This window comes from Octodon degus, unplaced genomic scaffold (genome assembly GCF_000260255.1).
Source record: "Octodon degus isolate 3935 unplaced genomic scaffold, OctDeg1.0 scaffold00117, whole genome shotgun sequence".
Lineage (NCBI taxonomy): Eukaryota > Metazoa > Chordata > Mammalia > Rodentia > Octodontidae > Octodon > Octodon degus.
Window position 1 is genome coordinate 6,950,013 of NW_004524693.1, and position 13,400 is coordinate 6,963,412.

The 13,400-nt window shown below is 36.1% G+C and overlaps 1 protein-coding gene across 1 annotated transcript in view; it reads right to left on the reverse strand.

Annotated features, from left to right (window-relative positions):
• LOC111812234 (putative bifunctional UDP-N-acetylglucosamine transferase and deubiquitinase ALG13) overlaps positions 1-13,400 on the reverse strand; it is a 72,033-nt gene that overhangs the window by 11,902 nt on the left and 46,731 nt on the right. The window contains exons 13-16 of the mRNA XM_023699916.1: positions 13,002-13,031; positions 12,843-12,898; positions 7,396-7,561; positions 1,263-1,454 (exon numbers count right to left, since the gene is read on the reverse strand). Coding sequence (XP_023555684.1) covers positions 1,263-1,454; positions 7,396-7,561; positions 12,843-12,898; positions 13,002-13,031 — 444 coding nt within the window. The remainder of the gene's footprint in view (positions 1-1,262; positions 1,455-7,395; positions 7,562-12,842; positions 12,899-13,001; positions 13,032-13,400) is intronic.

Sequence of the window (13,400 nt, forward strand, 5' to 3'; positions counted from 1 at the left end):
ATTGGAAAACATTCTGATGACTACCTTAGGGGCTGGGATAAAAACTCAGAGAAGCTGCAAGAAAATGGGATAGTCAAGAATATGTAAGTGGGGCCTGGGAGATGGCTCAGTAGAATAAGTGCTTCCCTGGCAAGTGCAAGGGCCTGAGTTCTCTCCCCGGTTACGCAAAAAAAAAATGTAAGTTACAAATAACTCTCAACTAGACTTTTATCTTTTGAGCAATACTGCCAAACTGAACAAATAAAATAAAAGCACAAGGCTGAAATGTAAAGCACATCAGAGCCCTTAAAAGCCTGTCCAAGTCTTTAAAATTCATTAGTTTTCGGCATGTGGAGAGCCAGTTTTTCCAACACCATTTAACAAACAGGCTGCATTTCTTAGAGTAAAGATGTTTGGCCCTTTTGTCAAAGATCTGGTGGCTGAGTGCATTTAGAATTTGTACAATAAACATAGTGAAAGAAGAAACTGTTCAAAAAGAAAAGGGAGATCTAGGGAGGGAGAAAGGGAAAAGGAAAGAAGTAAAAAATGAGAAAAGCATAAAATGAAAACACCTCTATAAACAATGAGAGGAAAGGGGTTTGAAGGGAGGGGATAGAAATGGGGAAAAAAGAATAAGATCATGCACAAATACAAAGTCCACACCATGAACGTGATCATTACGTATACCTAAATTATAACAAAACATAGGTCATTTAGCTCACTATCCAATGCAAATTAAAGATGTTTTCTTTTACAAGTTTATAAAAGGTGAACCAAACAAGTTTAAACTAAGAAAAAATAAAATTCAGTTTTTACCTAAAATATATAAGACTGCAAAACTTATAGACTGTGAAAAAGAATTTTAAAAATATGAATTTTGACACTAATGCTTTTAAAGGAAGAGTTGAGAAAAAGACAATCTTTTTTTTTTTTTCTTTTTTTTTTTTTTGGTGGAACCAGGGATTGAACTCAGGCCCTTGCACTTGCTAGGGAAGCATTTATTCCACTGAGCCATCTCCCCAGTCCCGACAATCCTCTCTTTAGACATGTAGTTACCAAAAAAAAAAAATCAGTAGGATCAACTCAACTATCCACTTGATTATACAGAATATATGCTTAACTTGCAGCTTTCAATTCTTCCTCTCCTTACCTAACAACACTATGACTTAAGTCAATTTCCATTTGGTTCCTTACCCACCTATTGGCCAACCAGAGATCTGTTCAAAAATGAAAGTAAAAAACCTCAGAACTCAATAATCTTGACCAAGTCTCAATCTACTTACCTTGAGGAAGATCACTGCCATTTGGATCATAGGAATAAGGTGGAGGTGACAGTGGTAAGTTTGAAGCCTCTTCTACCTCAAAAGGAGAAGGAGGTGGTGGTGGTGGTGGTAGAGATTGAGTTGGCGATGGGAGAAAGCCTGCAGCAGCAGGAACAGCAGCAGAATGGCATTGATAAGATGGTGAAGCAATCACTAACAGAGAAACAAAACACAGTAGCAATGCAAACTGCAACACCTTGTAAGTAAGCTACAGTTTATCTGCTCCTTTCATGTCCTTAATATGATCAGAGAACCCGATTCTCATGGCTTGACTTAACACAGAAGGTCATTTAGCTCAATACCCACTGCAAATTAAAGATGTTTTCAGCAATATGCGAGTTAAATCCCATGTGCACAAGCTAGTAAGAGATGAACTAAATCAGTGATTACAGATTTTAGCAGTCCTTGAAAGATTCTATTAGTAACATTTAAGGAATACAAGGAATTCTAAATTATGACTATTCCATTTTTAAGGAGATATAAAATCTAAACAGGTTAGATACAGTATTTTATCAGTTTAACTTACTATACTCACTGACTATAGTGTAAAAACAATACTCAAGAGTTTCAGTTTCTAGTAAATGAAATTAAAATATAATCACGTTTATATAGTAAACTGAGCAAAAATACACACACAAGTCACTTAAATTTGTTGAACTTTTTGATGAATGATGCAACCCCTCAAGTTTAACTAAATCATTTCAGCCAATTTAGAGAGTTAAGGATGAAATTTTATCCCTGTTATCTAAATAAAAATTTTAACAGTAGTCAGTATAAAAAGTTCTCTTGGGCCGGGGAGATGGCTCAGTAGAATAAGCACTTGCCTGGCGAGTGCAAGGGCCCGAGTTCAATCCCTGGTTCCACAAAAAAAAAATTCTCTTAATTCAATAAAAGGTTAGTCTTAATATATTGAGTTTAATGCAGCAGTCCACACTAGCTGTATTATTTTGGTTATTTAGAAGAAATACAGTGTTTTCATTCACTGACAAATACTAATAATATATTCGTCTATGCTGGTTTTTTTGGTATTATTAAGAAGGGAACCTAAGTGTGCTCTAACACTGAGTTTCATACATCCCCAGCAACAACCCCCTATAAAAAATGTCAGAAAGGGTCTAAGGTTGCCCAAGCTAGCCTCAAATTTGTGATTGTCCAGCTCAACCTACAGTGTACATGATTGGGTTACATGCATACATCACTATACTTGGTTTTATTTAGACAGTTATAGGGCAATAATAGGAGATTTGTCTTACAGTGACCTAAAATGTGACCAGTAATACTTAGGATGTGATGAAATGATTTTATTTTGATTCAGCTTATGAAGCACCAAACATTATCAGCCCTATTTCTTTAAGACTCTTGCTAAATAATCCAGGTCTGAAACATGTTATGTGCCTGCTTTACCTTCTTACGTAGATGAACTACAAACATGTGCCACCACACTGGGGTGGAAGAATTTTCAGAATATCAATACTGTAAATCTATGAATTTTTTGTAAGATGACTTTAAGAAATCCCTACATTAAAACCAGAACTCACTCAAATCACATTTTTAAAAAGGCCAGTGAAATAAAGTCAATTAGTTGAAAATAGCAAATGTAATTATGATCACTAGGTAAAAACCAACTAGTAGACATAAAGATAGCTAAATAAACTCACAGGCCTGAGAGAATTAAAGGTAAAAGGAATTTAGAGATTAGTCTACCTGAATTCATATTCCTTATAAATGCATGCATGTTATTATAATAAACCTTTTGCCAAGCCTCTCAGCTGGCTGAATATATACTCATGGTCTACTTGAACTTGTTTCCTAATAGGCAGCTTTATCCAGGAAGCTGAATCAGACTCAGGACTGATCCCTTTGGCACATACAAGGGGAGTAGTGTCTATCTTTGCAATCTGTGTTAAGTGAGACTTCCTGGATAATGTAATACTCCTGAGGTAATGAGGTTATAAAAAGAAGTTACTCTGGCTCATAATTTTGATCTAGCTGCCCCACTGTTTTTCAGGCCTGTAGTCAGTGCATCATGATGAGGGTGAGTGGTTAAGGGAGCTTTCATGAACCTCAAGGCAGCCCAGAAACAAGGAAAGAGGGAGAATGGACGGGTGAGTATATCCCACTAGTTCCCTACAGAGGAATACCCCAACAAAGTCTAAAATGACTCCCTAGGATCTAGCTTAAAGATTCTGTAATCTCGCAAAAGTACTATCATGGAGAATGTTTCAACATAGAGACCTTTAAGGGTATAGTCACATTCGAATCTATAGCACACTCTTTAACTATTAATATTTTTTTTCTGGCAGAACTGGGGATTGAACTCAAGAACCTGTGCTTGCCAGGGAAGCACTCAAGAACCTGTGCTTGCCAGGGAAGCACTTATCCTACTGAGCCATCTCCCTGGCCCCTTAACTACTAATATTTAATGTCTATCCATCAAAAAAAAAAGACTGCAAAGTTACTATACTGTCACTTTTTTCAGTGAAGTTAGAATACTAAAATAAAAGCCATTTTTCCTCATCTACAACAACAAAAAGAAAATAAAATAGTACTATTTCATTACTTAGTGGTATAGTACATATAATAAAGGCATGATATCTTTTTTTTATCTTCCAGTTTTTAAGAAAAGTAATTGTTTTCCTATCATTCTCTTTTTAAAGTATCTTTACAAAATTTTAAATTTCACATATTTGCAATGTTCCAATCTACAACTTTTCACTGCTGACGTTCAAACTGTCTCATATTTAGCCAGAGGAAATCTCTTCAAGATGGTATCTGAGTCTTGTGACATGATGCAAGAACTCTCAGCTTCCTTGCTGTTGACAAGAGGCTCTACATTCATCTTGAACATTTCCTATCCAGGAAACTGAAATCAGAAATGCCTTCACAAGCTATTTATATTTTTAAATGATAGGTGGTATCTGAAGACCACAAAAACCGGGTGCTGTGGACATCAAGAAACCAAATGTAATTACTAAAAGCATTAAAAGATGCCTGGCATATACGTCTATCAATTTTTCCATTTTTATAAGATCCTTCTCCAAATGTAAGGTTATTGCACAGTACTTTCTCAAACTTTTTATTTTCCTTTTGTCTTAATGTACAGTTAACTATGTATTTAATACTTATATAGGTCTCAGGCTAATGTTTGCAATTGTTTTTGGAGACAGAAACTCAGAGATCATTCTCTAATATACTGCTGTCCATTACAACTTTCTGTGATGGCACAAGTATTCTCTATGCTGTCTAATACAGAAGCTACTAGCCACATGTAGATTTGAATGAACACTTGGCCATGAAACCACTGTGATTCAGGAACTAAAAAGTTTAGGCTGACAATTTAATTATTCTATGTTCTACAATTCTTTACTATTTAGGAATTTAAAAAGTCAAAGGACTTTTTCTTCATAGTCTAGTAATACTACTAGAACATCCTTGAGCTGGCTGCTCTGATCAGTGATCTCAAGTATGCTGGGTACTGTTTCAGTATGAACTTTAAGGGCTTTTAACAGTTCAGGTAGATTCCTAAACTATAGCTTTTAGCTTGTTGGGTTCCATTCAGCTTTTTTCTTCAGGGACTTATATTTGGATTTGGTTTCCTTTGGCTAACTTTACTGTGGTCACTTTTGAATCTGACTTTTTCAATTCTGGACTCATGTTTTTAATCTGTTGCATATATTTTCTCAGGCTTTTATTTTTAGTCTTCATTACTAGGTTGACTTGCCTTTCTTGTTCCAGAGTTGTCACCTCATATGAGTTTTATTTTTAATTCTGACTTACATTATTCTTTAGCACCTTTCATGAAAAGGCCCTATTTCTTTTGTCTTGCTGCTCAGCGGCTTGAACCACAGGCAGATTGTACGACTGGTGGTACAGAAAGATCTAATCACTTTTACTGGTCTTTTTACTAATAAAATAAAAGGCTGTCCAATGGAACAGCCATACATGTACTGATAAAATAAATAGCCACCTAGTGAGAGTCATGCACATACCACCACTGATTTAAGCTGACAGTAATGTTAATATTTTTAATTCTTGTATTAATATCTTTACCTCCTTTTAAAATAGTATGCTACAGTTTTAGGTTTGCTGAGCTTCTTTTTGTAGGGATATTATTTTGCTCTTTTCACCTTAAAGTGTCAGTACAGAGCATTTGACCTCAATGTTTTCAATTTTGTTTACTTTTATGTACAATTAGTTTTCATGAAATTTCAAATGAGATAGGGCTACAAGGTCATTTTTCTAATTTCATACAGCTTGTAACTTTTGTGAAGTACTAGAAAACATGAGTATTCTACAATGCCGCGATTCTGTCTTAGCTTAAATGAGACTTCTATTGCCCTCATTCTGATCAATTCTGACTCCCAGCAATCTCTCCCTGGAGAAACATACTATCCTGAACGGCAGCCCTGGTAGATCAGTTTTGAGCAGTCTTCGGGATTATCTATCTCTAAGTCCTCCAGCCAATCTACCAAGTACCTCATTCAAGCACCTATTATTGGAGAAATCAAATTCCTTCCATTTAGCTGCTGCTTGCAGATGGGTTGCCTCACTTGCCAGTGATTTCTGATTAGCTCTTTTAAATAGAGTTCTCCTATTCTTGGATCCATAAGGCAACAACCCAGGAATTTCTACCTTCTTGCTCCCACACATACGTGATAGCACGCAATTCTTGTGCATGGTGTTTTGTCACTACTTAAATTTGGGGATCTGTAAAGATACTATGTCATCTAACTTTTCTTAACAGGTGTTGTCTATGGATTTTGTAATTTCTGTTTTTATTTGGGAACTCAGATTAAAAATTTATACTGTTCTTGCTACAGTCTTCACAGAATTGTCCTAAAAATTTTAAATTATATTAACTTGTTAAAATTCCACAATTACTTTATAAATTGGTACTATCACTACTCTCAAGCACATAGATTAAGTTCATAACTTGTCCAAAATTTCCGAAGTAGTAAATTGTAAAAAAAAAAAAAAAAAAAAAAAAAACACCAAGAAGTTTTCTAAGCTGTGATTGGTCATTCATGCCTATAATCTCATCACTTACAGGCTAAGGCAGAAGGACTACAAGTTTGAACCCAGCCTGAGCAACTTAGCAACTTAGTAAGACCTTGTCTCACAGTAAAAATAAAAACAAAAACAAAGGAGCTGGGGATGTAGCTTAGTACAATGGCCTTAGATTCAATATCCAATATTCTAACCTAAATTCTAGAGCCTAATACCTTTATTATGATATTCAGAAGACAATGATTCATTACATAGGAATGCTTTACAGAAAGCTTTTCCAAAATTCATTCTATAAAGAAATTATCTGGGTTTTTTGTGTGTCTGTGTCTGTGTCTGTGTGTGGTACCAGGGATCAAACTCAGGACCTTGCACTTGCCATGCAGGCATTTATGCCACTGAACTGTACCCTTGGTCCTGTTAATTCTTATAAAACTTAATAGAAACTTTTATAAGTGCTCTAAATAATCAGTGGTAGGAAATGACAGAAACAAAAGCTTACCAAAGCCAAATTAACAGGAAAATAAATAAATATGCCTTGGGCCAGCCAAGTAGCTCAGCAGATTAAAGCACTTGCAAGCAGGGGCAGGGGCCGGGGGTTCAATCCCTGGGCCTGCCATGCCAGACCTGCCCCTGGTGCCCGCTGAGATGGCAATTGAGACTGGGCGTGGTGGCGCATGCCTGTAATCCCAGCTCTTGGGAGTCTGTAAACAGGCAGATCACTACAAGTCTGATCTAGTAGTGAGACCCTGAACACCCTATAGACCCTTCCCTAAAATCAAAAATAAACAAATTAACAGGAAAAAAAAAAGTCAAAATTCTGTTTCAAAATCTGTGATTTTTTTCAACAGGATAAGTCAAATAAACTTGAATCTGATAATTAAAGAAATCCATCCTAATCACTAGAACAGTTACAAGTGCATATTTATGAACAGAAAAAGCAGCATCCAAAGTATGCAACCGGGGACGGGAAGATGGTTCAGTGGAATAAGCACTTCCCTGACAAGCGCAAGGACCTGAGTTCAATCCCCGGTTCCGTCAAAAATAAAAATAAAAAATTTTTAAAAGTATGCAACCATTAAAACCCTACCTGGCCTGGGCTGTGTTGGAGGAGGTACAAATAGAGGCTGTATAGCATTCTGCGAGGAAACTGGCGGAGTACCACTCGCTTGATTAGCTGCTCCACAGTTAGGTAAGACTGGAGCTGGAACATCACTGGCACAGGAAGCTGCAACTACTGGAGAATTTCCCATCATCTGTAAGTATGAAGAAAGTTCAGAATTCTTTCAGTTTGGTTTCTCAAACAGTGTTAGTTTCTTATCACATCTTAAATTTTAGAAATACTTTGTTTTAATAACTAATATATTGCCAAGTCCATCTTTATGTAAACTCTGGCACACAGTTATGTGAAAAGACCTCAGATTACTTTGACAACTTTTTTCTTTTTTTTTTTTTTGTGGAACTGGGGATTGGCCCTTGCACTTGTCAGGCAAGCGTTTATTCTACTGAACTATCTCCCTGGCCCCTTTAATGTTATTCTGAGAGTACATTAATATGATTCACAAATAGAGCATTAAATTGTAACAATAAAAAGGTTCCCTCCAACTCTGTCCTTCATCTGCCTGTCTTCTTTCCAAGGAGGTAACCTCTGAGTTTCCTACACAGTATTCCAAAGATGATATATATATATTTCCCCACGTTAACACATTTTTTAAATAGAAAAGGTGCTTCACATTTTTGTAACTTCATAAAACTCTTAATTTCTTTCTGTTTAGGCCAAAACGTGTTAGAAGAACAGACTACTTTCTCACAGCACACAATATAGGACTGTGCACAAAGATAATAAATACAACTTGATAATAACACTCTCCTCAGTGGCAGTCTCTATTTCCTAACCATCCATGGTAGTGTGGCTGGTACCTATTCTGGTCCTGTGAAACTGCATCCAAAGTCACCAGCAGTTTCCATGGCAGTAAATCATAGCAGACTGCTTAATGTTTATGCTGCTTGACCTTTGGTAACCACCAACACTTGACTGGTCCTTGAAACATCCTCTTCATGAAACAACCGTATTATACTCTCCTGTTTTTCTTCTCTCCTTGACCACTCCTTTCCTATCCCTTTTATGAAAGTTAGTGATCCACAAGCTCTCTTCTAGAGCTCTTTTCTAAATGTTCTTTGCAGCACTTTCCCTTACTAGCATAATATTACTCTGTGATTTCAGATACCTTTTAGCAGTGACAGGTAATTGAATATTAACTCACTCACATAAGTTGTTAACAGTAGACTTAATGCCAGGGAGATGGCTCAGTAGAATAAGCACTTGCCTGGCAAACACAAGGGCCTGAGTTCAACCCCCATGTTCTATGTTCTAAAGAAATTCGAGTTTTATAAAGTTACACAAATGCAATGCATCTTTTCTATTTAAAAATGTGTTAACATGGGGAAATATATATATAAACGAATGTCAGCATACTGAATAATGTCTGAAACAGGAGATGCTTAATCAATTTTGTTGAATGACTTTTTTAATCAGTTTGGCAGATACCAGAAGATATAATACTACATGGAGAAATGATTAAAAAATGAGAAAATTCATTTTCCTCTTTTAGACCACTTGTAAATGACTGGTCATACTACAAGGAGTACCTTCTGGTGGTAGTTATATGAGGTAACTGTGTGCTTTGGAGACACAGAACAAGGTCTTCCATCTTGAAGAGACTTTAATGGATACAGAATATAGGTGAATGGAGGAAAACCAAGAAACAAAACTACAAATCAATAAATTACATGCTTTAACATCTGAAAATAAAAGTGATCTCTTGACATTCAGGTTTGGAAGTGACTAAGACAATGCTCCAAAAGGTATTAACCCTAGTTTCTGATTTATGTAACTACTGTTACCTATATACACAGATCCTCCTCACATTTAACTATAGCTCCAGTAGAGATACTAAAATACAACTAAGGAATAAAATTTAAAGATTTACTCAGTAGCTTTTTTTGCCTTAAAAACCTTCAAACACAGTAAGACCAACAGTAATTTTGCTACAAGAATACCATCTATGTGAAGATGCAGATAGGGACAACAGTGGGTTAACAGGCTGTTTGGGTATATGCTATAAAAGGGATGTAACAGATGTAGTTAGGATCAAAATACCATTCCCTAATGGTTCAAGACCCTGTGTTTGTAAATATGGAGATTTTAAAGGCTCAGACTTAAGTATATGAGATGTTGTGGCAACAAAAACCATAGCAGCAGAAGTTGACTAGGGGTGGAAGTAGAACATATCATGAAGACTGAAAGCTATTTGAAGTACATGTAAAGTAAATTCAAGAGCAAAATGGAACATATAAGTAAAAGTGACAAGAAGACATTCACTTTCATTTCTCTAATGCTGAGATTTTTACTTGCCTTTTGACTTGGAAGGCTATTTCAAGAGGTACTAAAAAAAAGCATGGGATATGACAAAAGTAGTGGTAGAGAAGACTAAAACACTTTGAGATGAAAAAAAAGGGAAGCAGAAAGAGGGGGAGTAAGAATTACATATCAGTTTCATTTTCTAACGTTTCTCTTAACAATAAAACCAAAAATTTAGCACATGAAGCTGCTAGCTAATATTAAGATTAATAAGAAAATATTAATGACAAGAGAATACAGAATAACCGAACAATTAGTCAAGTCTTTCCACAAATATTTGAGTTCAAGACAGGTGTGGTGGCATATGCCTACAATTCCAGCTATCTGGGAGGCTGAGGCAATATAGTAGCAAGCTTGAAGCCAGTCTCAGCAACTCAGTAAGACCTGTCTCACAAAAGACAAAAAGATCAAGCATGTAACTGAGTGACAAAGCACACTAAGGTTCTGTTTCTCCCACATACATGGTAGCAATGCCCTCCTCAGTTCCATATGAAGTGAGATACAGCCACGTGAATCGTTTAGACAGTAAAACATGGGCAAAAATGTTGACAGTTAATGTGCCATTTCCTTTCACCTTACAAAGGTGACTGTGAAAATGTGTCCATCAGCCCAGTCTGAGTGACTATGATGAACAGGAGCCCTCTATCAACCGGCACTAGACATAGGTGTAACACTAGTAAGAACTTTTTGGTGGGTTGTTAGTGTATCTATGTTAGAAGCAGGGTGCTGTGGTAACAAAAACCTAACTGGGAAAAAGACCATGACGTGGACTGGTTTAGCAAATCCAAAGTTACTACTGTACTGTGTTTTGATTACTATCATCAGAATACAGCAAGGTCTTTTGAGATAGACTTGTATAGGAAATATTTAGTAGTTTGTATGCAGGAATGAAAGGGAATAGAGAATCCTTCTATACAGGGACTTAAACAGCAATTATTTCAACCTAAACTGTACAAAATAAAATTAATACATTGAGGATAAAAATCAGAACTCAGCTTCCTAGCATGAATCAACTGTTAAAACTCCTGAGGGCTTGAAGTTGTCTCAAAGCAAGAATTCAACACAGGAAACAACTATCGAGTTCAATCCCTAGTTCCGCCCCACCTCAAAAAAAAGGAAATGTTAGCCAGTGACATCCTTATATACTTGGACAAAATACCTCAGGTAAGTGTCCAAAGGGTATGGCTCTTACAGAAATGGTCAATAGGCTCATGGTACTTTCAATCAAGTAGAAAGAATACAAGGATAAGAAAGCAAATAATTATATCAAATCTATGTAGCAAAATCTATAGAAAAAGAATTGTCTGTCTGGCTATTGCTATATGAAACCACCAGAAATCAAGCAGAGGATCTTTAAAATTAAATTTCACAGCCAAAAAATCATATGCCAAAACTAAAACCACTCAAGTAAAAGAGACCAATACTTGGGTCCCTCAATCTCTAAGAAACACAGTAAGAAATTCATTCAGTTACCAAGGAAGGATTAATCTCTAATACCTACTTCAAATACGTCCCAAAAAGGGTGTTAAGAGTAACCAAAAGCCCCAGGCAATAAGAAGCCAGAGAATAGCCTCCAAGTATAGCTTGGGGGCCCTCATAGTATATGGTCATACTGACCTGAGAAATGCTAAAGTGCATTACGACACTGTTTCTCCCATCTTCCATAGGAATTTTACTACAACTTTTCATGCCCTGTTCTACCAATGAAAATCTGAAGATGGGGTGGGGAAAATCTGCATTTTAGGGTTTGTGCCTCAAGATCAAGAGAAGCCACATATAGAAACCCAATATAAAGAGTTCCAGCAGTGCATGGTGGTGCACAACTGTAATCCCAGCACTCGGGAGGCTGATGCAGGAGGATCACTGCAGAATTCAAGGCCAGCCCGAACTGCATAACAAGACCATATCTCAAAAAGAAAAAATTAAAGAGCTCTACATATGACAAAGAAACCCTGGTTTAGAGTTTGATTATATTGTGAGTTTTGGGTTTCCACCTTTAGGGTAGAAAAGAAACCAGTTTTCTGCCCATGGGAGTGAGATCAAATTGAATATTGTAGTTCTTACTGCAACACTATTTCCAATCTTTTGTCTTTCAGGCACAAAGAAGTTACAACATCTTCAGTGGGACCTGCTGTGGCTCAGCGGAAAGGAGATGTAACAAATGACACCTCTGGTAAAAGTTTTAAGAACCAGTGTGCAATTTATCACCTTTTATTTCTTGTCTTGTCAATGATGGAGTCTACATCAGCCAAAGTAGCTGAGTCCTGCAGATCTCTTGATTAGATATATAAGAAGCAAACTTTTGTTACAGTTAGTGCAATTTAGGATCCATTATGACAGATATAAAAATTCTAATATTCTCTAAAAGATCATTAAAGTCGGAATTCCTCTTGATCATCTTATACCAACACATATTAGGAATATCTCTCAAATTTTAATTTCATAAAAGGAGTATGACCTTAACTGATGCAGGAAGATTACTGCAGAGTTCAAGGCCAGCCTGAACTGCATAACAAGACCATATCTCAAAGAGAAAAAATTAAAGAGTTAGTTTCAATTTCATCTATAAAATGGGAACTAGACTAATTACCTCATAGGACTGCTTTATTTAGACACATTTATACATACAGCTCTTAGAAGAGAGAGCCCCAGTCTGTAACAATGTTTACTATTTTTTAGAGAATAAAAAAGATAGCAAACAATACAGAACTTCATTAAGCAAAAATGGTTACTGCATATTGCTCCATTCAAATTAGCTGTCCAGATTTCCAGACAAAGTATGCAAAATCGGTTAAAAAATTATAAAACATTAAAAAGGAGAAAAAGAATTTAAGCATTAAATGCTCCTTTCCACAGACCAGTATAAATCAGTACTACAATAATCCAAGCTATCCTGGATATATAATATATACATAAATGTATCCTTTTTTACTTCATTCTTTTGTCCCTTTCAACAGATTCTTTTGTAGTATCTCAGATTTTATTTACTCTTTCAGGTTCTTACATTAGCAAGACAATATGGTATTTACACATGCAGGTCTGATTTACTTATGAGTATGATCTCTAGGTGCACCCATTTTACCTACAAAAAGTGCTTACTATTATTAAATACCTACCATGTTTGCTGTAGATGCAGTTGTGTTATATATACCTGAAGTTTCATAATCAGGCTCTATAAGAAACAGCCAAAGTAAAAAAAAAAAAATGGAGCATTATTTTACAGCTTGAAATTCCATAAACAATGACATGTCAGATTATAGCTACATCCCACTGACCTGAAGGATAAAGATATTCTTCATTTCTTCCTAAAAAAGACAAGAAAGAAGTGTTTACACAGGTGACTTTTAGCTCAGTAGAACCAACTAGCACTTGCTTTTTCTAAAGCTTCATGTATATATTTTAAAAACTAAAAATGCATATACCCGAAAATAAAAATGAGTTTTAAATGCACATATTGTTCCAAGTAACTGGAATTTTCCTATTATTCAGCACATATTAAAGTCAAATGTTAGTTGAATATAGTACACATTTCCCCTCACAATGCCTTCCACCCAATCAATTAAGAATTCAGGAAGAGGGGCTGGAGAGATGGCTCAGTGGTCTAAGGCACCTACTTAGAACAAGCTTGGCAAAGCATCAGGGACCGCGGTTCAATCCCCCAGCACCACATGCCA